At 39.4% G+C, this 27,439-nt stretch overlaps 1 protein-coding gene across 8 annotated transcripts in view; it reads right to left on the bottom strand.

Annotated features, from left to right (window-relative positions):
- col11a2 (collagen type XI alpha 2 chain) overlaps positions 1-23,550 on the bottom strand; it is a 98,980-nt gene extending 75,430 nt beyond the window's left edge. For all 8 annotated transcript variants that reach the window (XM_031891216.1, XM_031891218.1, XM_031891221.1 and 5 more), the window contains exons 1-4: positions 23,309-23,550; positions 1,832-1,999; positions 1,532-1,742; positions 1,178-1,340 (exon numbers count right to left, since the gene is read on the bottom strand). In XM_031891216.1, the coding sequence (XP_031747076.1) occupies positions 1,178-1,340; positions 1,532-1,742; positions 1,832-1,999; positions 23,309-23,420 (654 nt within the window). In that variant the 5' untranslated portion in view covers positions 23,421-23,550. The remainder of the gene's footprint in view (positions 1-1,177; positions 1,341-1,531; positions 1,743-1,831; positions 2,000-23,308) is intronic.
- Positions 23,551-27,439: the final 3,889 nt, after the last annotated feature.

Here is a 27,439-nt window from a genome sequence, read left to right as displayed (position 1 = left end):
CAATCTCACATTCAAACCAGCGCTATTGAAATTCCAAACTGAATAGAAGCTAAATAAGGAGCTAAATAATTGAAAAACCACAAATAATAAAAAATATAGACCAACTGCAAATTATTTTAGAATAGCACTCTCTACGTCATGTTAAAAGCTAATTCAAGGGTAAACAAGCCCTTTAATATGGGTGTGTCTTTGCCTTGCCACCTAATACACAAAACTAAGGGGCCTATTTATTATGCTGTGTAAATCGAAATTTGCCGAAAAAACTATGTAAAAAGATGTGTAAAATAAATAGAGAAGCTCACTGCCCGTACACCAGATTTTACTCTGTTATTTTAAGTAAGTTTCGGCAGAACAAAAAAACATGGTAAAAAAATTTCCGCCAATTTTACGCCATTTTTTACATAGCGAAGTCTGGCAATATGTGGCAAATTTTGTCACCTTTTTTACACAGCATAATAAATAGGCCCCTAAGAGTAAAGTTGTTACAGAGAGTGCATCCCATTAAGCTACCAGTGGTACATTCTAACCCACATACAGACATTGCACCAGCAGGAGAATACTGGTCACATAATGTGCCCAAGAAGTTAAACTCTGGCTAACATGAAGTATTCTAATTTACTTGCATATTTTACTTGTGCTACATGGCAACCAGCAATAATGCAAATTATTAGTACATATCAGGCAGAATAGAGGTGAATATACAACTGAATTAGGTACTTTAGCGGTTAATTAACCTGCACTGTCAGGGGTCTTCATGAGAAGGATTTGTGAATCAGAGAAGTCCAGACTCAGTATTGCCCAGTATTTGTATATAATACCAGACAGTTTATCTACTACATGAAACAATCTGGAAGCCACTGCTGTAAGTAATATTTAGTAATGGCTCTCCCCCTAGAAGGAGATTAAGAAGGCACTGACATTAGCTTTCTCTTCTACAAAGGAAGACAGTCTGGAAGAGGATCTCTTTCTGGGGTAACATTAAAACATATATACACATTTATATATAAACAGAAGCTAAAAAAATACTTTGAGCGGATAGCAGCAACGTAGTGCTCTCATAATAGACCACTGAAATGTATAACCACTCGAGGGAAGTATTATACCTATTCAATTTGTTGTTTGTTTGATTCTGACCTCTAGTGGTGATAAGAACTAAGTGTTGCCGATTTCTCCTTACCTCAAATGATTCCTCATCAAGGATGCGTGTTCCAAATACTGTAATCCCTTTAGTGTCAACTATGGGCTTGTTTCCACGTGGAAGTTGCTGGGTAATTTTCTTTTTACAGTCCAATATTAAGGTCACTGATTTCTTTTGTACACTTAGGGCAATGCGATGCCACCTGGGAAGGAAGGGACAAAAGTACAGGGTTAGAAGGATATCAAATTGTACACTGAATGCAAAATAAAAGCATAAGAGAAAATAAAGAAGGTATGATTAGGATTTGCAGGCACCAGAATGGAATACAGGGAACACAAGGAGAAATGCACACGCACAGAGCAGAAAAAGAATAGTAGGACAGTGTATACTGACTTTCCATCTGCCAAATTGATCCCCCTGAATATGGGGTAATCCTCAGGGGCTGGCTTTCCATTTTGGTCCTCAAAGAGGAATACTGGGGAGTGCCCCAGTTCTACCCCTATTTGCTGGGTCCCTTGTTCGCTGTATATGGAAAGGAGGAATGACTGTAATCCATTCTTAGCCCGAACCAGTGCCATGATTGAAAAGTCCTCAGGGAATTTACCTACAAAGTGAAAATGTTTAGTCATGTGGGAATGTGCCCCTGCTCCCCCCTCCCCCCATCCTTCATGATCAGAAGAGTTTGATACAAACCTGGGAAGAGCTGCCTTGTAGGAGCACTTATCTGAGCCTGTTTGGATATTCTGAAGGCCACATCTGCGCCAGTACCTGAACGACGGACTGGGCATAGGCCAGTGGTCTTCTTGACACCTTCAGGTTGCAGATGGAGCTGCAGTCCTTTCAGCACATCTATGGGATCAGCTGATGAAGAGAATGAAAGAAAATATTAAGAGAAAAAGAACACTGATGCAAGAAGATTAACTGGATAATGAAACAAAAGACGCAAAGTTTGCACCAGTGTAGTCGACCAGTCCAAGGTGCAGAGTAAGCCCCAGAGTACAGCTTGCACTACACTATGGATTGGTACCAATATTTTATACTATATGGTTCTCTAAAGGCCAGAGTTAATGGCAAGTAGGACCCAACGGACATCAAGAGCAGGAGGCCTACTTACTATCAGGGGTTTTAAATTGATTAGGGATTTTGGGGTTTTAGGGAAGGTTGCAAAAATATATATACTTATTCTGCCTCCTTTCAGTATATTAAATTATTGTGTATTCCTTACCAAATGAATGTCTCTAGCTAAAATAATGAATTTATTAGCATCACAAACCCCATTTTGGTAGAAACCTTGGCCAAACAAGACTGAGGAATAATTCAACTGCTCATCAAGTGAGAGATCTGCACTGCTAGTGAGTATTACTCCGATAAGGAGCACAGTGAGAAGCCACACAAGCAATTTCAGACCTAAGCAAGGCAGTGCAGGTGTCTGGATGCCAAAGTTCTGAGAGAATGGAAACTGGCAGCTTTCAATATTTCCCAGTGAAAATGCCAGCAGCTTCTGCTATATTCATCTAGCAGCATTTAGCATACACCCATCTGCCTACACAAATCTGCATAGTTACAAACTTATATGTCCCTCAGAACTCTGCTGATGTGAGAAGAAGGTCTAGAAGAAAGTCTAGACCTGCCCTGACCAGGCAGGAATACAACTGTGATATATATGTAGTATCTTAAATGTCACTGTATGGCTTATTATTGCTTTACTTGTGTATTTTTAAATATGCTTCTAATTCTTATTTTAGCATCTTATCCTAGTATCTTTTCCTCTTTGCTTTCTTCTGTTTTGTTATGTTCTGCTTTTTTTCTTACAATACTTTCTTTGTCATGCTACATATAAAATTTCATTTCTTTTTTTTTCTGAGCAGTCTGTAAACTTTAGTGGCCTCCAATTGCCACTCTGAAACCTATTCCCTACAGCTGCTGCAGTCAGCCTCCCTCCTTGACTAGATACTATTTCTACTACTACTACATTGCTCTTGCAAATGTATTAACTTTCTGGGCATCTAGCCCAGAAAAAAACTGTACAGAAATCAAGGAGAAGCAAAGTGCTAGTGACACCAAGAGAACCAAATTCATTATAACAATAAAACAATGCATATCAGTTGCTCAAATTTATGCCGTATCATTTAACCTTTACATAGTATAGTATAGTATATGCAGTAAATGTATACAGTAAGTCATTCTTTCAATAGTAGCGGACATTCAAAGCTGCATGTGACTAAACTAACACCTGGGAGCTGGAGAACACTATTTTAAGAACTTTAGATGGCATAACAAACAGTAAATAAAGTATTTGGCTCCACTAAAGTGTATTGCTACTGTGTGAAACCTAACTTGCTATCGCCAGAAGGGACAGCTGAAAGAGAAAGCAAATAGACAGTAGAGACCAGTAGTGGTAGTAGAAGCAGGCAGTGAGAGTTACATCCAAGTACAACACTTTTGGTAAATACTGAAGTCAGGTTAGGATTTTGGCCATGCAACTCCCCACCCCAAACCTCCCAAGCCCTGCATCAGCTCCACCACCTTACCACACCACCAGGACCTCTGGGTATCAGCCCAAGATTGCCTATTTGGTAATGCCCCAGTGGAGGTTAAAATATCCCAGGAACCTTGATCGTTGCCTGCTTCTATATGATATATCACACAATTAAATCCTATGAAAGCATTTAAAATAATACACTATTACCTGAAGCTCTAACCAGCATAAAATACTGGTATTATGTTTCCATTATACAGTGTGTCATACAAAAGGGTATTCCTGGAGAAGAGGTAAGTGGGATCCCTGTTCTGGTAAGCCCTTGCCAAACACCCCTTATGCATATTTATTAGACACCCATGAGTTTAAACAAGTGGATGTCTCTACATTAAACAATCCTGCTTGTAGTGGGGTACTTCATGAATCCAGTAAGATGATATACTTTGTAAAGAAAACCAAACTGGTATATCAAAGAGCAGTATATTGAAGGACTTGGCCTACGCCTCTACCAAAAATAAAACCTAGAACTATGCACTGCCTTACAGAACACTATATAGCCCAGTCTATATAAAGATAAGTGAAGACCATAGTACAGACACAATGTTTTGTTTGAGATCAAGGTAACTGGCATCTGGCCATGCCTATACAGCCAATACAAACAGGCAAGTATCCTTACATGGGCAAAACAAAAAAATGCCCCAATACAATGTACAGTACATTCATATACAGAAATGTTCTCTTTTGTATACTTATTGGAGAGCTACTGGGTTTAACATGCTTAAAAAAGAATACAAAGTAAATTTCTCTACTGTACACAGAGAAAAGAGAGAAGAGAATGAGACGGTTCTCTTTCCTGATCATACTCCTGCATTATACCCTATTTGTATAAAATGAGGCATAATTGCTAGCAGAGGGAAAGATGAAAAAACTGAGAAAATGGTACAAACAGAGGAGAATAAGTTGCATACTGAGAGAGAGGAGAGAAAAGAATCAGAAGGGGGGCAAACTAATGAAAGGAGCTGATGTGAATCACAGACTTCTAGTAACTCGATTCTTAACAGTCTGCAGGACTTCCAACCAGGAGCCAAAGAGGAAAAACTCATTACCCTCCACATACCTCAATCCAGGAGGGATTAAGAGACAGAAAGAAAGAGGGAAAGAAGACAGACTGAGAGAGAAAGGGAAGAAGATAGACACAAGTCTATGATATAGGGAGAGTAACAGAAATTAAATGAAGAATGTATTCTTTACAGAAAATTGTAAAGAGATGCTAAAGGATAAAATGGAGGGAAAACTGGAGAAGTGATAACTAGTGATGAGCGAAAGTAGGACACTTCACTGAAAATTTCACATAACCGCAGATAAATTTGTGAAATGGCAAAATTTTACCAAATGTATTGGAGTCAATGGGAAGGCAAAATGACATTGCAAGTTAAGGAGGTTTACACTGAGCAATAGCATATGTATTGCCCTAGAGAAAGCTTCTCACCACTACACTACATCTATTCTTCAAGGAAAAAAAGGCTCCCATGTTGCCAATTTTATCCAAACACAGTGCTTAGACAGCTCCTGAAGACAGGAGGGAGGAAGGCTGTGGGGGGCTTCAGTATAGATAGAAACAAGAGATCCTCTGCACTTACACATTAGCAATATATATAAGACTTTAAGATGTTCTGTGCATTAAGCTAGCAAGAAATGCCCTTCCCCCAATCCCCAGGGATTGTTTGTCCATATATTGCAATATAGTTGCATGCAGCTAGCCAACTATGTCAAAGTCATCCCCAGTCTGGCCAGTCCTACACTCACTTTCATCTGTTTTCACTAAATTTTAATTTTAATTCGCTTGCTTTCAATTGGAGGGCTTTAGTCAGAGTTTTTTCTCAATTCCCTCTTTTACTTGACCCCACATGCAAGCACACCAATTTGTTAATCTCTATTAATCCATTTTTATTGGAAAGCTGGCTATTTTACAGCAAAGGTAACTTCCTTTTTGTAGGCTACATATGACGCCATACAGACCATCAGACTTCTACTATTCCTACCTGTAGATGATAAATATATACATACAATAAATGGAAAGGCCTAGTTAAACGGAACATGCCCTATCTCCTTTTACTAGTTGCTGATTCAAACTTTCTGAAAAAACAGTTTGCCTCTTATTGCATAATCATGATATTAAACTAAAAACGCTAGGCCTTACTAAGACCATTGAAAGCATAAGCGGAGAGAGTGCTGGGAATGTTTCCAGACAGGCTATTAGAGACATGGGCAGATAGATAAAGATTGGGGCACTCTAAGGGATGATGGGCAGCTGTACAACCAAACAGCTCATCAGGAATGTCTGTATAAATATGATTTCCTCACCAATCACTGTGAGGGCCATGTAACAGTGACATTTATTTAATAGTGATCCCTGTGATTATTACAACTATGCAAGGGTTAACTAATATGTGGTTCAGAATTTAACACAAAGGATACTTTTTAAGGGATATCTGCTCTAATGATTCTTTAACCTCTTTAAAAATAGGTCTTCTGTTTTCGTATAGGGTAATGTCACATGGGACAGTTATAGGCTCTTTCAGCCTCATGTGACATTGCCATTTTTATTTTATACATGTTTGTTTTAAATATTTCCTGTTATATTATTGATTCAAATGTTATTGCTCTAAATGGGCGAGTAACAGCAAACAAATGAAAGGGCTTTGTCTACAAATAAATATAATGTACTAATCCTTTAATATTGAAAGCCTTTCTTACACCAAATCAAACAAACTGTTATTGCCACAAGTATTTTATTTCTAGGTGCTGGATAGACAGACATAGGGTATAAACATATAAATTGTAGCTTTATGTCTGTAGGTGTAAATGGCCTATAAATATACAGGTTCACCTGTGTCAATAGGTGATCTGCGCTTAATTAGTAACATGTAGATAGACCAATAAAGTTATGCTTGCAGCCAGTAACCAGGGTCGGACTGGGCTGACAGGGAACCGAGAAAAAACTCAGTTTCCCTGGCCCTTGTGGACCCTGCCAGCCCAGGTCCTTTCCCTGCTGCCTTGAACTTGCATCTAATAAAATAAATGCAATTTAATATGCATGCATGTTTAAGGGGCGGGCTGCGCATGCAAAGGAATTATGCTGGTCGCCGGTACAGTAAAGGGTGTGTGACTGGGGTGGGGGCCCTTGTGGTAACAGCCCCGATGGGCCCCGGACACCCCAGTCCAACCCTGCCAGTAAATGAATGATAATTATTTGGCACCTTCTTGGGTTATATTAAAATAAGAACACATATTTTAAATAGGTATTAATTACCTCTGGATGTTATATATCAACCATCTAGTTATTAGACATACAAAATCTAAGCAGAGGAGGACCATAATTTCCCAGTCTGACCCGCACCCAACCCAAACATGCAATGCTTGACTAGATTCAACACTAGGGGGCCCATTTACTTACTCACGAACCGGCCGAATGCGTCCGATTGCGTTTTTTTCGTAATGATTGGTATTTGGCGTTTTTTTTTCGGAAAATTATCGCGACTTTTTCGTTGCCATCCGAATGTTGCGTAAAATCTGGCGATTTTTTCGTAGCGCTAAAACTTGCGCGAAAAGTTGCGCCTTTTTCGTAGCCATTCCGAAGGTTGCGCAAAATGTTGCAATTTTTTTCGTAGCGTTCGGATTCATTCAAGCTTCAGTATGGTGACTTTTCATGGGCCAGGTTGGAGCTGCAGGGTGCCATTGAGTCCTATGGGAGGCTTCCAAAATCATGCTAAGTCTGAAAGTTTCGGCCGCCGCTTACGAGCGCTCAATACGAAAAAGTCGTGACAAGATACGAGCGAATCGTAATGGCTACGAAAAAAATCGCAAAAAATACGAAAAAGACGCAAAATGTTCGTTTTCCAATCGGAATTTTTCCAATTCGGATTCGAATTCGTGTCTTAGTAAATCAGCCCCTAAGGCTAATGTCAGACCAGGTGTATGGTGTATATTTTCCTACCTGTGCCTGCACACGAATGAATGGCATACACTCGGGTGCAGGCACATGTAGCCAATATCTGCATAAAAACGCGAGACAATGCTAACACATCTGACATAAGGGTAAACCCCAGGGCCAGATCGAGACAACCCCCCGCCTGCACATGCACATCCATTTAACTCACATACAGAGTAGTGGGGAGAGGTTGCGCAGAAATTTTCTGCGTGTCCGGTCCCCATTGCTCCATATTTGAGCAAAGTTTCAGTGTGGCTTGTGCGGCATGCCGCCCCTAAATTTGTGCCATCCTAGGCCCAGACCATTGTGGTGAGGCCACAAATCCGGGCCTGGTAAACCTGCGGGTCCCACAGGTTGCTGGTCAATACGCACATAACTAATCTCGACTTATTTCTCCCATTCACTCTCTGCCTGCTCCCTCTCTCTGGGACACCTGCAGTTTCCAGCAGTAGCTTTGCATGTCAGTGTGATATTATGATAGCACAGCAGAGGTCAGGAGTCTGTCTGGGTTTGTGGGAGAGCTTGGAACATTAGAGAAGTGTTGTCTACAGTCAAAATACTTGCATTTGGTTCTCATTTTAAATGCGGGCAGGAGACCTGCAATATAATCCTGTGATGGGCAGGGCACAGTGGGACAGAATTTATAGCATCATAAACATAGAAAAGAGAATGTAGAAGAGTTGGAAGAGTTGGAGAAAAGTAAAAATGACATAGATCTGTGCAAAGTGAGAGGCCAGGGACAACAATAACAGCAATGTGAAGCCTCTGCATAGGCACGCAGTTATATTTGTTGCTAACAATACCCTATTTACACTAAAATGCCAGCTCTGAATGTTTTCTCTATAATAACTCCAAACTAGTACAACAAATAAATAGAAAGTATAGTTAGGCTTTGTTATCACAGGGAAAGACTGAATGTTCTGTGTATAACATTTTATATAATAAACTGTATTTGGAAGTCTAGATTCTATGGAAGGAATATAATAAAGTTGTTAACGAGAAAAATGTATGAGGAAACAATTTTTCCCTTGTGAAAATCTAATATAGCATTTGTGAACCTGGAAGGAATTTAGTGGCCCCATCTGCCAGTGGATGAAAATGTGCAAATTTTATAACTTGCCCCAGTGCGCAGTGCAGTTCATCCACTGGCAGATGGGGCCACTAAATTCCTTCCAGGTTCACAAATGCTATACTAGATTTTCACAAGGGAAAAATTGCTAAAAAAGTTCTCATTTTTGTATCAAAAAAGATAGAACACCATTAAGAAGGCTTTAAAAAGCACTATACCCAATTCAAATTCATAATGTAATAACTGTCTAATGAAGAATATTACATTGTATATTGTCCATTTTTTTGCTCTTATTTATGTATTTTAGGTATATTTTTCCATTTATGACTTCTATGACATTTCACCATATAAGAAGCTGTGCGCCTATCCAGGTTGAAATGTAATAGGACATGGGAACTGAAAAAGAACCCGGCTCCCTTTTCTAGAATCGTTACATAGTTTGTGTCAAATTTGCTGTGACAAATATTATTACATATTAATGTATGTTATAGTGGAATGCTAAGTTAGTTTGAAAAAAGAAACAGGTCCATCAAGTTTAACCTTTTAAGTCTATATAAAACCTGCTAATTGTTCCAGAGAAAGGCAAAAAACCCTTCTGAAGCCTCTCCGATTTGCCTTAGAGGCAACTAAGCTAGACTGGCAAACTAGTGATGTGCGGGCCGGCCGCAACCTGTGAGCCCCTGCAACACAACATCAAAAGCGGGTCACAGGCGGATGCAGGCCGAGCCCTTTTGCCTACTTCCCCACCTGAGAGCTGAGCCCCACTTCCAGGTCTGGCAGTGTCTATCTATAGGCGCGTGTCTGCCCCACCCTACCCCCTCAGTGATGTCATATGCAGGTCGGGTATGACCCTATTGTGCCTGGTAACCATACAGTACAGTTTTATGCAAATAGGAGCAGTTTCTCTGTTAAATCAGACCAATGAGCATGCATATAAACACCTGATGGCACGGTGATATCAAGGAGTGAATAAAAGAAGAGTAGTTAGATGCTCTACAAGCACCAAAATAAATGCCTCCAACAGGAGGTACTGAAAGCAAACATTACAAACATTATATTTTATAATGGGCTTACTATACAATCAACTTGTACCACTAAAGAATATTTCACCAAGCTCTGCTTCCCAATGTAAACCTCTGTAAAGTGCTGTGGAATATCACCACCATATGAAGATTAATTGTATTTGTAAGGCATTTTTAGCAGCATATTGATCACTGTTTAAATAAAAACAGTCCTAAAAACATTTTGGTAGGTGCAGCTGGGGAATGGGGGAAGCAAGTGGGGCAGGCAGTTGGGTACTATAGTTTCTACAACTATAAAGGAAGCAGGACCAGCAGTCTGTCCCACCATAAAGTTGGCTCTATATGCCCCTCGAAATCACAGACAAGAAAATAGAGAGTTGTGAAATATCCCCCAATCATCAATAAGAGTATAACCTAGTAACATCAATACACCTGTGCTCAAGTTGGCTTTATTTATCACACCAGCACTGCATTGTGATGTGAATGTTATAATTCAAAATAAAAGGACAACAGGGACCCAGATTTGGTGCCAGATTGTAGGTAGGGTTGCCACCTTTTGGCATCTACATTACCGATTGTGGAGGGTGGGTCAGTGAGTGCATGAGTCCATGATCTAAGGGGTTGAGAAAGTATGCTAACCAGGTGGGGCCATGACATCAACATCACTACTGGAGGAGAATTTTGTGTGTTGGACAGGGACAGATGGAGCTTGAATGGGGAAATCTCTTAAATGTGTAATACCGGTCCAGCCTTGACTCGCATTTTACCGGCTAGGCCACTGAAATACCAGCCAAGTGGCAACCATAAATGTAGGTCCAAGTTAAATTTCCTGGTATTTTGGTTTATTGACTCTTGCCTGGTTCCTGGTTATTCTGCTTGCTGCCTGCCTTGAACTGTGTGTTGATTCTGCTTAACCCAATGCATTCTACACTCTAGGACCTGTTCCCTGGTACCAGTTTCCCCAAGTTTTATTTACAGGTCCAGATGGCCTCTCAGTCCTTGCGCATGGCTCCTTAACTTGTACAGTATAGCGTGTAAGCCATTGCAGACACAGTTCTTTTTTCTAATTCCATTGAAATACCGTATTACAGTAAAATTAGGAAAGAGGGCTGTGCTGTAGATAATGTAGATACCTCACTGTAGGATAACCAAGAACCAGGCCATATTATACACGCCTATCCCAAGCTGCTATTCTTACAGGTACACTACAAGAACCATATATTTGGGGCTAAGTCTTTTTCAACTTCATTGGTAAGAAAAAAAATGTAAAATCTGGTCGGTAAAAGTAAAAGAAAAGAAAAGACAGAGATCTGAAGACAGAGGCTGCTCGAATTACAGCACTAATACATAATGTACACACATTTGCAAGCGCTTTGTGCACCAAATTCACTGCCTCTGTACAAATAACTACTGCTGGAAAATCAATTTAATTCATCAGAATACCTGAAAGAGATGGAAGAATTCCAACTCGTACGTCAGTGAAAAGAACTAACCCAATCCGTACTGTTGAGATGAAGCACACACTGTATTCTCTGTGGCAGTGACCCATGCATCCTATGGGCAGATATATGTGCATGCAGACATGTGGGTGACTATGTCCATTCTCAAAGGAAGCTCAGAATGTGCTCACTAGAAGTTAGAAAGCCTATCTGGCATCTATGTATCATGAAATATTATAAAACACTAGGGCCTTTCTTTTCAGAAGCATTAATCTACTGACACTCATGCACACTATCCATCTTGCCAGATTCTATCCACTAGCCCTTTCATTGCAAAACTAACAGAGACTTTCAGCTACGGAAGGTTAAATAACCAAGACCCTTGTATTTTTTCTGTACTAGTCATTAAGCTCATTAACATTCCTGTAAATACTGTATCTATAAGTTAAAAACTACAATAAACTTTATGAACCTAAATCAACATCAACAGATGTAAATTAACATACAAACATGTTTCATAATGTAATATGATACAAAGCCCATGTTCACAAATGATGTGTATGCAGACATATTTATTTATATATATATGTCTGGAAACTGCTGCTACTAAAAGAAAGTTGTTAAGGTGATAAATTCTCGTCTGACTTCGGCCTTGGACCCAAAAATGTTAATTTAAAGGTGAACAACCCCTTTAATGAAGACATTTTGGCTTCTTGAAAAAAATTGCTCTATTAGCAGCTGACACTGAGGGGCCCATTCATTAAAGCCGATTTTTATAACTTATAGAATGTCCGCAATAATTTTTTTTAAAATTCCACAAATTCATCAATTAACATGTTTTCTAAATGTAATTAAAAATGGCATTCACCCCATTTTTTTTCTTTATTGTCAGCATTTATTCAAAAAACTGAAATTGATTTTTAAAAATTCAACCATTTCTTTTTTTAAAAAGCTCGATTTTTGCAAATAATGAATCTCAAAAATTAGAGTTTAGAACTGTTGAAAAGTTTTCACTGCTACTAACTTTTTAGATATTGAAGACAGAGTTCCCTTTACCTCTTATATCGGCATCTATTTTTTATGTATCCAGCATTTTCTGTTGTACATTGCTGCAATATCAGCGCATTAATTATTTTACTGTTTACATGAACTACTAGTTATTGAGCCCCACCTGTAAGATCATTGGGCCCCTATTACATAACATAATGACAGCATAGAGTAGGGGCAGGAAGGAGTTTAGGGTTTAATTCCACTGACCCCCAATCAATTGACTGACTAATTAGCCAGCAGTTGCAGGGTCTGTGTTCTCTATAGTTTCACCCCTACTTTTTAGCAAATGATTGCTGAGTTTGTATAATAGAAGCTATGGTTAAAAAATACATCCAACAAGTTCAACCTTTTGCCCCAGAAAAACCTACCTACCTGCTAGCTGATCATTTGTGTGGCACATAACACACATAAACACATCATTTGTCGACCCTTTCTTAGGCTGTTAAACACTGGCTGTGTTTTGATTATTACTATCCATTGCAGGGATCACTTCCCACTACACTGTTGAAATGCACAGTAGTTCACACTCCATGGGCCATTACATTTTTAGACAGTAGGTAAACAACCTCTAAATTAAATGTTAAATTCTTGTTGAACGCAACAAAAATAGGAATACAGTTTACCCATAGTTAAATATCAGCTAAACGTAGTATCACATTGTTTTCTAAACCGATAGTGCATGTTAGGCTTCAGACTGGAAGTCAACTGATATTTTAGATAAAGGATACACACTGTTGGGTGGGCACATCTGTTGCTTGTTTACAAACCAACTAATGATCAATGATTACAGAGGAAATCTTCTTTATTTTCTCTACGCAGATTGTATATTTATCCTAGATGCTTTCTTGGTCTGTTGTTTGTATGTTTGTTTTTTAATATATAATGCATTGCACATGTATATTTATGCAAATAGTGATATTATACACATACACAACAAATATGTGCAAATGTGCTTAGTGATGTCATCATTTAAAATTAGTTTTTAGTGATGTAATTTGTGATACATGACTCACGCAGCCTCATGCTTTTATTTGGTCATAGGACTACTTGGTGACTTCTAATATCCAAATAAATTACAAAAGGGGTTCATTATTCCCTATATAATATATCACAGTTGAAACTGCTAGTCCTGTTGTCAAAACAACAAATATATCAGTATAAATATATATGTTTTATTAGTAACCACCTATGTGTATGTTACACCAAGAATCCCTTCAGTACAGGTCCCTGATGCTGTTACCACCCTCACTACAAGCAGTACACATAGAAAAGCATAAGACTAAGGCTAATGGTGTGTTTATCTGCCTATGCAAGTATTCTTACTTTTGTGTTAAAATCATTGCAAAAAGTATGCTTTCATGTTACCAAACTAAAATCCACTCTGGAAGGTAGAGGGTTTTGGCTCTTCCATTGGCACCCTGTTCCCCGGCCTATAAGGCATCACCCAGGAGCAGCATTTGGGTAAGTTCCCCAGGCAAAGAGAACTTGAACAGCTATGCTCTGGATACTGATCTGTACATTTATTAATAGTTTTACCCACAAAGAACAAGCAATACCAGTGTAAGTCCTTAGTAGGTAAAAATTCCTAGGAAGGGTGGACATTTTTCCTACGTAGAACCTGGCCTATGAAGTTTTATGTTAAAAAGGTACTGTACTGTGTTGTAGATAGTCTGTACTACCTGTCATAAGGCAGGGTAAGATAAGGTGCCTGCATACTAGAAGTACTGGAAACAGATAACTTCTTGTTTGGTATACAGAAGCTCAAACATTACTTTTTACAAAAACTGACAATGAACTTCACAAGTAGCACTATAACTGTTAAGAAAATATGCTATGCCTGCAATAAGTACCTAATGACCAAAGAAACAGGGGGGCATGTGTACCCAGAATGTTCAGCTTATTGGTGCTCTGCTGATTCTAATTGTATGGTAGGATAAATTGTTCTAATTTCTTTAAACCAGCACATAATTAATTCAATATGATTAACAGGGTGAGGGCTATAAATCCCATTAAAGTATAAGGACATCTTTCAGCAATACAAAAGCTGAGTACAGGAAAGTTTATGCATTAAGAGGGTGATTTAGCAATGTTCAAATTCATTTTTTTTTTCGCAATTGATTTTTTGCGCTAAAATGTCCAATGTTTAGTGCAAAAAACATGAAAACTTTGGAATTTAAAAACTTGTGAGTTTATGGAGAAATCAATGGGAGTTGTCCTAAGCAAAGTCAAGCCATATTTCCAATTCGACATTTTTACGTTTTTCAAGTTTTTTTCGAGTTCAAATTCGGCCCGCACCCATCCCAAACCCGCTCTTTAGCTACCAGCACCTGACCCGGCCCGCTGAGCAGAGTCTATTTATATACCTGTGCCCAACTCGCTCCGCCTCTGATGTCATGGAGGGGCCTGGACAGGCGCACATCTATCAATAAACACTACTGGAGCCGGAAAAGTGTCACGGTTATGTCATGGGCGGGGAGACAGCATAGCCAGCACCTGCTTGCGACCTGCATATTTACTGTGCGTGTTGGCCCAAACCCTCCGACCCGCAGGTCCCCCGAGTTTCAGGCCAGACCACACATCACTACTGATAACTGATCCAAATTACAGGATGAGAGCATAGTGGAATGCAATGTGAGCATAAGATGCACATTCAGATGTACCAATAACTGGAACCTCGCACAGTAAAAGTGTAAACACTTCCCTTAGGTGTGACACTTTTAAAAATTTTAAAGGTGTTTTCAAAAGAAAATTAATGCTCAAAGCCTACAAGAAGCTAAAAAGAATTACTGGAGATGGCTATTGCAACTGAAGCTGTTGGTAAGCCCTATACTGTTAATGTAAGAGACATATATAGAGTCACCTTAGGAATGTCAACTGTGTAGGAGGAAAGACAAAAGTCATAATTAAATCTATCAAATAGTGAAATATTATCTGAGGCAAAATTTTTATATTTGTGGTATATTGGGCTTCGATTTGAGAAACGATGGCACACAATTTTGCTGAAAAGTTTTTGCAGGAATAGTTAGAACTGTAAGGCTAATTCAGGGCCTGTGAGAGCACCTACAGAAAATAAGGGCAGCTGCAGCTCTAAAGCTATGTTTGAGAGATGGTAGAATGTCCAGAAATTTAGCCTTGTGGAGAGCTGCCCACCATGATGGTACAATGGGTCAGTGCTATACTTTAATACAGACAGTAATCAGACAGCAAATTTGCTTAGCTCTTTTCTTGCACATTAGCTTAGCTCCAGCATGTACTGTACACACACATACACTACCCATTTAGTAGCAGATATGCTTCCTGGTCTTCCTATGCCTCTTTGTATAACATCACATGAATGTGTGATATTCCTCTTAGTATGACATTATGTGGTGGGTGCAAGAGAATCAGGCAAAAAATAGCTTGCTACTCATAAAAGCAGGAGCAAAAGGAGGGATTCTGGATTTGGATTTTGGAATCCATACATTTTAATAAATGACTAGTAAATACTGAAAATATGTTTCCATTGCTTCTTTTTAGTACTTTGGATTAAAGTGTGCCACACACTGCCACACATTGGTTCCTGCACAAACAAAATATCCATTTGCATTTATTTACCCTTGATGGATTTCTTTAGCTCAAAAGTAATAAAAAATATAGTTTATGGTGTATTACACTGACTTAATCACTCATCAGAGAAGCACAATAATAAAAGCTGAATAGGCAAATTAGACTCTTCAGTGGAAATATCCAAGTCATATAATCAATAGCAGATTTAGCTAATCACATGTAACCTAATCACCAACAAGCAGCTTTGGAATTTCACCGGACTTTCTAAATTAAATAATAATAAACCCAACATTTTTGAATACAGATCAGCTGTCCATCTGCCCCCTGGATGCATACATTCAGCAACTAAGCACACACTGTCAGGAATAGGCTCGGAAACAATCTCCCAGCTCCTGACACATACTTTCTAACCCTAAGTAAATATTTAAACCACCCCCTTTCCCTTCACAGCGGGCCCCCAGCTTCTCCCAAACTGAAGCAGTAGCCTGTTCCATAAACGCACAGGGAGAAACAGGGTACTGTACGTGAATTCACACAATGGGCCCTCTGTCAAATTCATTCCTTCAGTTTCAGACACAGGATGCTCTTAGTGCACTGAATGTCCCTACAAGAAATTCTCAGTTCTCTTACAGTACAGTTAGATTAGCTTATTATGGGATATTTTAGGGTTAAACCAGTTTAGTCCTTAATTCTAATTAGTTATTATTCTTACTGTCATTTTCTTCAAAAACACTGGCCATGAAGGCCAAGCTGTTCTAAGAATATATCCTAAAAGACAGAAGTAATGTAGTAATCTAGGTACTGTATATGGAAACTTTGTGCCACATGCTTTAAATAGGCAAATTGCCTCATATGGCACAGATCTTAAATCAAAAATGGTTGCCTGTTTCCATTCCAAACTGGTACGAATAACATATGAAACAGACCTTTACAGGTATGTGTGCTAGTTTACTTTTGCCAAGAATAATGTATTAATCAGCTTTAAATACAGAGCCATGGCTAAAATATGGCACAATGGAATCACAATGAAATGACAGCCAGTTCAATCTTACTCCATTTTAAGATGGGGTTGGGTGTAACAAATACCTTAAATACAGGGTATTTTATCTCCCTTGCATAGTAGCCCTTCTCTTGCTTTATGATAACCGTTATTCTTATTATGTGACTGAATCTATAACCCTTATACAGGTATGAGATCCCTCATCCAGAAACCCATTATCCAGAAAGCTCAAAATTACAGAAAGCAAGTCACCCATAGAGGCCATTTTAAGCAAATAATTATTTTTTCATTGCCTTATTAAAAAAAACGGTACCCTGCACTTGAATCCATACTGGTGGCAACACATCCCTACCTGGTTTATTTAACGTTTAAGGTTTTAAGTGACTTACGTTATAGTTACTCAAATTAAGGAAAGAACACCCCAATACCATAACAAATATTATACATGTACATTTATTATGTTAGAAGTGAAAGCCAGACGTAAATGTAGCAGACAAGTAGAAAAGTAGGGTTGTGGCTCCCAATGCATATCAGATGAAGCCATGGAGCTAGGGTGGGTTTAGAAGGGGCAGTAAGAGCAGTGAATTGTATTGTAGTACTTTTTAACGCTGTTTTATGAGTTCAAAGTTTTTTGTGGGTAAGCTAAACACAAGGCCATGTTGTTTTATGTTAGGGGCCGATTACACACTATACCACAATACCCACTTCTGTTAATGTCACCCATCTCACTGTATAAAGCATTTCCTTGCATGCAGACTATTTTGATAAGTAACTAGTAATGTGAGCATTGACCTGAAAGCCGTGGGTTTACCCTTAGGTGAGGTGGGTTAGGGGTGAAATTTAGGCAACTGTTGCAGGTGCAGGTTGGGTGCGGGTCAGTCTGCGAAAGTACTGAGTGGAAAAACGGTGCGAGTTTGGTGCAGGCCCTACATTGGCAACTTTTTGTGGGTAAGTGTTGGGTGCAGGTAAAGGTTTTGGGCGTTATGGTCCATGATAGACGATCATTTTCATATATATCCAATGCTTCATTCAGTTCTCCATCAAACTAACACAGCGTATTTAATACAATTTTTAAAGGCGGCATACTGGAATAGTCAACTGAAAGGCATTTTTTTTGTATAATTAATAGAAATGGTGCTAAACTACCCCCAACATGAAGTATAATCTGTGGTTTGGGAATTAGCCAAATCCAAGCCTTTTTCTTTGCAGGATCAGGATTCAGACAGATCCTTAATTCTGGCCGAACCAAATGTGAACCCAAAAATTCTGGATTTAGGGCATCCCTAATAATCTGTAGGTTTTTTTTGTTTTTTTATTTACCAAAACCAATTACCTTTAAAGAGGAAGTTCTCTGTCAGATAGCCTTTAAGTATGCTATGGATGGATCTTTTGTAAGTAACTTTGCTATCTGGTTGCCTGGGTCACTGACTAAAGCAACCAAAAAATAGACTGGATGTAAGCCTTTAAATTTATAATAATTTTTATTTTTAATTGACTATATTTCCGGTCAGGCTCTCTAATATATTCTATTCCATTGCTATAGTAATTGAGCTCTAGCAACCAGATAATTACTCTTCCAAGCACAGCAGCTGCACATCAAATATAAATAAAAAAAATAAATAAAAACAAATAAATGAATAATAAATGAAGACCAACTGCAAATAGTTTTAAATTAATATCTACAAAATACTAAAAGTTAATAGCACTATTTAATCACTTGACAATGCCTATTTCCATTTAAAGTCACCTTTCTTTATCTTTACCTGTCCTGTAGCACTTTATAACCCTTTTTCCTTTCACTCCACATATTTCATTATATTACTCTCTTACTTTAACACCAACTATTTCACTATATGTCTTCATTTCCGTTAACTCCATCAGTTTCACTGTAAAACCCTTTCCCTTTTACTCCACCTACTTCATTACACAACCTTTTTGCTTTCAGTACAGCCTTTAACTCCACCTATTACACTATATAAACTTTCTTCTTTTAATTCTACTAGTGATTACATAACCACATTTTTTAAATGCCACATATTGCCTATATACCTTTCAGATTAAATGCCACCTCTGCAGAAAAGCTTACTGGTAACAGCTTGCAGCAATACCAGTAGTATTTGAGGTAAATGAATGTGCCACCCCTAATGAGGTAAACCATGTACTGGGCTATCAACTGAGACACTAGCTGTCTGTAACAAGCAGGGAGATATACAAATACAGCCACAGTGTTCAAAGTGCAATTTCAGATCTAATTCACAATATTTTTTTTACCCATAATTCAGTGATTTTCCCAATAATTACATCATAATTGAAGCCACAAGCAAATTTACACCCCCTAAATTGCATGTGATGTGTTAAAATGCACATAATTGCAGCTGCACATTTTTACAAACTGAACACAATTGATATCAAAAGTGGGGATTTTTAGTGTAAATGCACTTGCTACTGCCTTAGCAAACCAGGCCTAGATATGTAATTAAAAGAACTAAGTTTGACCAGGCGTAGTAACCCACAGCAACCAATAAGATGTTTGCTTTTAAACAGGAGTATATGCTACCTGCTGATTGGATGTTATAGATCACAGCTCCTAGCAAACTTAGCATCTTTTGTTACATAATTACTGCACAGTAGATAAGTAATTGGCAGACAATAATTCACACCATCAAGCCACCACAACAAGTCTCATTGGAACAGTGACCTCCAGCAGGTTTGCCTCCAGCATACCTGATGCTAACCTCACATTTGGGGAAAGGTTAATGGAGCAGCAATAGTGTTTCCATATATAACAGCAAAGTCAGATATTTCAGTATCTCTAATGATTGCTGCATTACTTTTACCAAACTCCAGATGACTATAAAATTATTGGTGTAATAATGACATATTCAGAAAAGTGTGTTAACAATAAGTGCACTCATCTTATACCTTGAATGCTCATCATAGAGACTGTCAATGATATATGTCAGAAAGACTGTCAAGTTAATCATTCTGGCTACAATTCATGTGGTTGACACAGGAGATTGAGAACTTGCCCATAATGCACTTTATGTGCCCCCAGCTGCAGGTAAATGCTATTCTCCTTGTTTGCTTATTCTCCATATATTTCATCCTTCAGTCCATGGCACCTCAGGGTCCATGCTTTCATTGATTTAAGCTGATCAAAGGTAAGTGTTAACTAGTTGGCTCCATGAGTTACTTTAATGTTGCAAATTTGAGCCATTATTATCTGCTGCATGGCTGCATTATATTTATCTGAGCAGAGGTGTTTCATATAAAATAATTAAGGGGGTCTTCTATTTCCAGAATAAGCAAGCAGTCTGTCAATTTGAATATCATATCATAAGTACTTCCTATCTGAATCCTATTTCATCTATTTTAAGTAGTTTAGTGACATGTGGCCCCTATAATATTTGTCTCTCTATTCTGTATCTCACATTTTTCTCTTGTGCCAGTGTATTCAGAGAGCCTCTACTCCCTGGCCTAACATAAAACTGGAATGAAAAGAGAAATGGAGGAAGGCAATATGATGAGGAAGGCAATATGATACCAACTCTATTCCTACATTTTAGTCCATCCATTATTCTTTTTGATTCAGCACCAGAACAAAACCAAGGTCCTACAACCATTATATTACAATTAGGTGTTAATTACTTGTTTGGTAGATTCTTGCCAAACGGTTGTTTTAGCCATTTCCCTATGCTTGCCCCAAATTCTTCATTTAAAAGAATGTTGCCCAGACTTCTAGATCCTTGGGGGGTTGCCATGCTTAAACCATTTTCAGGATGACTGGTCACATGTAGCTCTACATCACAAGCAGTCACATGTGTTCAATAAAATCTCTTACTTCTGATGAAGAGACTGTCAGACAACTGTCACCCAAACAGCCCTAATTTTTTCCCATTTATTAATTATCTTCAAGCAGATCAGTTCCCCAGATAATTCTATTTTCCTTGTTGACCCAGTCTGTCAATGCTTCCTTGCTATATCTATAACCTCCCATCCTTACTCTTAATCAAGAAACTTCAGTCATAAAGGAAAAAGTAGAGGAAGAGCCTAGTGTTCTAAAGGTTTACAGATGTTTTTTCTGCAAAAGCTTTAGTTTTGCAGACGTTTAATGCTGGCCGATTTTGGGGCCCAAAGCCCAGATTCCATAGCACTCCCCCAGCAGCACCTTTTTATGGATGCATGGAGTTCTAAAATGCTGCTGCCTTTATGGAATTTTCTGATGCCCCATAAAAAGTCTTCTTGTTCCATCAGCCAGCTCTGAGCTCATTAAATGCAAGAGAAAAAATCATAATCTAGCCATTTAAACAATAAAATAACTTCATTGTTCTCCAAGGAGATGAGGCATCAGGAAACACACTGACTGGCATTTATGCATTTATACCAAAACATATGAGAAATTCTTCTCTAAAATACAATGCAAAAGGGATTGACTTTGTTAAAAAATCAATAAAGGAAAACTGAAATGTCTTTACAACAGCAAAGGGACAATAAAATAAAGGAGACACAAGTGAGTATACATACAGTACAGATATTTCTTTTGTTAATGTTAATATGGTCAAGGAGATTCTTTATTTTGCCTAGTGGCACATCAACAAAAATCACCACTTTGCTATCAGGAGTAAAACAGTAAAAGAAAAACACAGTGTGTTTTATTCATCCACCTTTTAAATAAAAGTCTTATTATCTGAACTGAAAAAATGTTGTTAACCCTTATTGGTCTGGTGAAGAAGGGTTGTCCCAAGAGACAGGGAATGGTCTCACCCATCTCCATACACAGAGTTACATTGACTAAGCACCAGCAGCTATTTGTGCTTTTGCATAATCTATGTGATTTCTGGTATACCCATCCACATATGCAGACAGCTGATGTCTAAAAGACCATCCTATGCCACACTCTAATGGCTGTAGCTTATTAAGGGTTAAGTTCAGAGTGGTTAATGGACCATGGTCACATTTATTTCAGTCTGCTTGTGCACTACCTGGGCTCCTTGTGTGCCTGCCTCCCCTGCATACCACATTCCCCATACACAGACACTACTGTACACATAGCCTGGGCTGGCCACACACTGATAAAGAGCTATAGACTCACAACCATTTGCCCATATGTTCACAACTAACATTTCATGCTTTATACAAAAAAACATGAATGCTCAATTCAGAAAAGCAAGTCCAGAATAGGGTAAATATATCTTTGGATATATGCTCACTATAATAAGCTGTAGGTTACATCCATTTGAATGAAAAGTGTGTGCCATTTGTTCAGTGGCCTTCTGTCCCTGTGTGTGCTACCAGCCAAATGTCACATTGAGAAGTCACCTTTATCCACCAGTCTGAATCTCTCCCTCTCTCACATTCCAGCTTTCAAATTCCTAGCCACACAACTGCACAGATGCCTCCTTCCTGTTATTTATATACATGGACTGTAATACTTTGAGAGGCAGCCCAAACAATGTTAACAAAATTATTGATCTTTCCTGAGTCCTAACCACAATAATCCTGGCACCCCAGGCACATGCTAATAATCTGCAGCTACTCTGCTATTCTTAAAGACAACGCTTATCTTCCAACAAAATAAGCAACACAAAACATGTGCCATGTAAGAAACATATTTTCTGAGGGCCATAAACTGCCCTTAGCACCCACAATACTCCACAAAGAGCAAACATCCTCTGATCAGATATGGAGACCTAAAGCCTGAAAAATGAAATGTAACTTATAAAACGGAGTAACATGGGGCTGTGTTAGGATGAAGTAACAACCAACATTCAAAAGGGCAACAATTAGCCCCTGCAGTGCGTTATAATTATTCTTTCTGATTTCTGGTTCCCAGTGCAGGTAGAAGAGTATGGTGCTCTAGGTGCAACTCTAAAGCTTTCTCTTTCAGGTATAACTGCTCCACCAACCTCCTACCCATGGCAAATCCCATCTGTTTATACAGTCATATAAACCAAGCACTGTCACTACAGAACATTTCCAGGATTACCAAATGTTTTCCCATGGGATTTATTTAATTATTAGGTGCTCTGCCACATGGATAGAGATGGCCAACGTGTCCTCCAATCTTGCTGAATAAGTGATCACCAGGCACCTGCTCCTGCCACCTTCTTATTTACTTAGCATGAAAGAGCCAATTTAATACAATTCTCCACCATTGCTTTCAATTTAGAATTTAAAAAAATAGTTGGAATGTCACCTCCATATTGATTTAGAATCTTGATAGCACATATCTGAGTTAAAAGAAATCATTAGTGGGATTTAAAGCACCGGACCCCAATTATTTTGAAGAGATTGTAAGTTAGGTGCCTTTAGGTTCTACCTGACATACAGGGGTTTTCTCAGTCATTACAGCGTTGAATCAGACTGTCAGACAGCTGGAAGGTGCTGGGCACCTGGCACCCATCATAGACTTGTTGGCAAGTTCCCATCAGTAAAGCACTTATCTGACTCGGAAAATGATTTAAAAGCCGGTACCCTGGCACCAGTAGGTGCTCCCAGTCAGCTCATAGGTGTCCAAGTGATTGTTCCCGTAGATGCTAATATTTCAGTGCCCCTCTGGCACTCGCCAACTTACCTGCTACCTGAGTCTTCACCAGTTGCGTGAGTAGGAGCAGCAATGCCAGGCTGCAGAGAGGGGGCATTCCGGGGACCCTGAATCTCCTGGGCTGCCGCTGAGAGCGGGGCATGGTGCCCAGGTACAGGGAAGGGAGGGGTGGAGGAGGCCGCAGGATCAGCAGGAACCGAGGTGTGAGGGAGCAGCAGAGGAGAGGAGAGGACAGGCTGCCGCTACTGCTGGAAGCTCACTACTTACACCATGTGCAGGAGCCTGGGCAGGGAAAGGGAGGGCTGCCCAGCACTGGGAGGGGAGGAGGAGACAGGGGGGTGCTTGAGGTGAGACCCTGTCTGAGCTCCTGTTCATTAAACACACCCACTCTCACCCATTTTCTCCGCTGAACTCTTCGTTAATCCGTGCCCTCTGTTGTCCGCTTCAGTCATTTGTGTCCCATAGTTATTTGTACATTACAGCATTGCTAGCTCCCTCTCTCCTCGTCGCTCCATTTATCCCTTCATCCTGCTATTTCTCTCTGCTCATCTAGTGTTTTTTCTATAGATTCCCATGTATGATTTCTGTCTCTCTGATTCTACACATACTGTACATGTTCCTCATACCTTCTGTATTTTAATTCTCTACTTTATGCCCCTTCTTTCTCCCCCTAACAGGACAGTGCCATAGAAATCCCTCTGCATGCTTATGCACTCCTGTATATAAAGCCATTACTTTTTCTTCCATCATTTGTCCCCTTTACCCATTAGAGTAATTTATAATGGCAATGCCTCTGGGGTTTACACCTATACATTCAGCAGTCCTATTCTCTAATGTATCTGGCACAAGGGTACATTTACTATGTATCATGCACATTTGCTTTAGGGCAGTGATCCATATCAATCATTTAGATATGTTTTGTTCATTATTGTGCCTGCTTTTGTCAGATCAAAGCTTATTATTTAATTGTTTTTTGTGTTTTGCAGCTATAAAGTGAATCTGCACCATGGTGGTGACTGTATCCCACAGAATGTTACTGTTCTGTAAAATGATACTTTTGGGGATACACATATGTACTGTGTGTACCATACCAAGGCACACTTGGCCTGGCACCCACACATCTGGGCTTTCATCATGAGCCAAGTTTTATACTGAAGCCCCAATTGCGTCTCAGCCATTTGGATTTAGTGTAGTATCTGTTCTTATTTTTGTGGGGTGTTTGACAATCACTCCCACTGGTGAGACAGCAAAGCACTTGATCCTCTGGCCAAATTCCAGATGATGTTGTTGGCCTTGGAAGCCTGAGGTACCTTACACTCATGGCATGAGTTGTGGTTGACACAGCATATCCTCATTTCTGTGCAGCACTGCTCTTATGCCCTGGCCTTTTGGCTGAGGCTTAGAAATGATTTCATTTCATTCAATATGGTGAGGCTGTACACGGTCACATATACACTATAATTTTTCCATCTATTTATTTAATCACATTTGTGCATAACTTTTACTTTATATTTTTTGTCTTTATAGACTAAAATCTAGCTGAGAGATGTGTGGCCCCATTAGTCTTCTCCCTATGACCCCAGAGGCATATTTACCATATAGGCACTCGAGGGACCATGCCTATGGCAGCAGCTTTAGGGAGCGGCCCTCGGATGCCTATATCATAAATAAAACCATAAATTAACCATAAATTTAAAAAAAAAGAAAAAAACCTGACCTGCTGTCAGATACTTTCCTATCAAATCCAGCAGCAGAGGTGAGGGGTCCCTTGGTGACATTTGAGTGGAGGTGACATCACACGTATGCACGTTCAGGGCCGCCATCAGGGGGCAGAGCTGGTACAACTGTGCCAGACCCCGTTAAATTTTTTTTGCAAGGGGGCCCAGTCACGTAATACTGCTAGAAACAGTTTTAAACTACGTAACTTGCCTAGAAACTTGCGTATCAAGCAAAAGGCAAGGCATGGACAAACTCCACTATTCACCAATTAATTAAATAACTTAAGGTAAGTTCCACGGCCCCCAATCAACTGACTGACATTAGCACATGCAGGGTCGGACTCGGGGTTGCTGGCCCACCGGGGGTCCCACCCCAGGGGCCCTGCAGGTGCCCCCCCCCGCAGGGGCCCCCCTAACCCCCTGCTGGGACCCCGACCTCCTCCCTGAGCATGCATAAATGTGCCAGGGGAGGAACAGTAGGGCAGGGGGAGCGCCGGCAAGCATCGGGACTGGGCCGCCGGGGCCCACCAGGATTTTTCCCGGTATCCCGGCGGCCCAGTCCGACCCTGAGCACATGAATTATTCATTTTAACTATTTATATGAACTGCTTATTTTAGAGTAACATTAGCTGTTTATATTGGGATCTAGTTACTGAATTATATCAGTGTCTTCTACATGAACTTTCCAGCAGGGGAATCACTGGTTATGGAGCTCCAAAGCAACTTTATTGGGCCCCTTCACTTTTAGCCTATAATTTACATAACTTATGCAAAACTTACGTTACTTTCAAAGTAGCTTACATGACTTTATATACTATAAACTCCACTGACCCCCCAATTAAAATACTGACTTATTAGCACATTCATTATTTTTACTTTTAGGTCCGGCTGGTTAGGCTCTTACTTTTTTAAGGAGAGTCTGCTGAGCACCTCTTTCTTGCACTTTTAGTTTTTTTTTCACCTTGTGCAATGTTTTGAATTGAAGAATGCTTGAGCTTCAACTTTAAAAAGTTGGATCTCCATGCACATTTTGTGCCAATACTGACTTAGAAACACTTCAAAATGTGTGTTTTACATCCCTAGCATATTCTGCCCTCTGCAACAACAATCTTAAAAAAATGACAAGTGTACTTAGAGCTAATTTTTGCCTGGCACCATAACTGAAACCCAGTAATTCAGCATCACCAGGACAAAACATGTTGTGTCTTTGGTCTTTAGATGCTTGAATTGATATAAATAGAAATGAAAGAGGATGTTAAGTGCCTGGATAATATCAAAGTGCTTTCCAGGATTCCCTCTGTGTTTTTTCTTCTCTAGAAACTGTACACAACATATGCATATTATTGGGGGTAAGTCCAAGCAAGTGTCACATTAGCCTTGTTTGAACAGTGTACTACAAATTTATGTGCGCATACATTATATTTTTAAAACACATTGACATTTGTTCTGGTGGCATAAATCTGTTTTTAAACTTTTGAGTTTCAAAACTCCTCCGTTTGGCAGGATAGAAAAAAGCTCTCCATAGCTTGTAACAGACTTCAGACCACTTCAGCCATACTGCTATAGGTCAGAAAATATATATTTCCAGTCAATCTCCTAGCTAACTGTACAAAGATAGCTGTACAACAGTTTGTGCTTCCAGGAGTATATAGGAAATAAGCATCTAACCATGTCCCACTCTAAATTACCTCCAGGCTGGGCCTCCATCCAGTGCTTTGAGTCCCTTGGGCATCCCCACATGAGCTGCAAGGATGTTTCAGCAGACTGAGGCCTTCAAGATCCCTTTCAGAAATGTGTTTCTGTTGATATCAAAGCAAGCATTGTTCTGGTGATACTGAATAAGTTGGCCTTATTTATAATAACAAGCTAATAATAACAAGCTAGAATATTTTGTATTGTTCCATATGTCAGTAGGGGCATGAAGTGTTTCATCTGTATGGGGTTCCATTGCATTAGAGAAATTCTCAGTAGTGCAAATGTTTTGCAAATTTTTTTTTTATTTTAAATGTATTGTATTGTTTTAAAGATGTAACCTGAAATTTCCCATACAATGCCTGGTACATCAGTTAGCTTAATATAAAATAAAAATAAATGCCAAGATCCTAGCAATCATTATGTAAAAGTGTTGTCAAAACCTTATGAATAATTATAAAGTCAGCTACCAAAGACAACTGGGGGCATATTACCTTAGGGAAGTCTTAGTGGACTTCAGGAGGTTGGGAAGAGCTGATGTGGCCATCCAGTAGGTCATCTGCACTCCACTTGGACTGTCCTAAGATATTACACCACCAATTGTTTTTGGCAGTTATCTGTAACTTTATCAGGTTTGCAGATAAACAGGCTGCATAATCAAACATAGGCTTATGGCACAAAGAGAGATTTGTCACTAGCAATGAAATGTGGGCTACCACGGGTGACAAATTTCCCCAGAATGCTTTCCCCC

Source organism: Xenopus tropicalis, chromosome 8 (genome assembly GCF_000004195.4).
Source record: "Xenopus tropicalis strain Nigerian chromosome 8, UCB_Xtro_10.0, whole genome shotgun sequence".
In the NCBI taxonomy this organism is placed as follows: Eukaryota; Metazoa; Chordata; class Amphibia; order Anura; family Pipidae; genus Xenopus; species Xenopus tropicalis.
The sequence above is the reverse complement of the archived record's forward strand: the minus strand, read 5'-3'. Positions and strand labels throughout refer to the sequence as shown.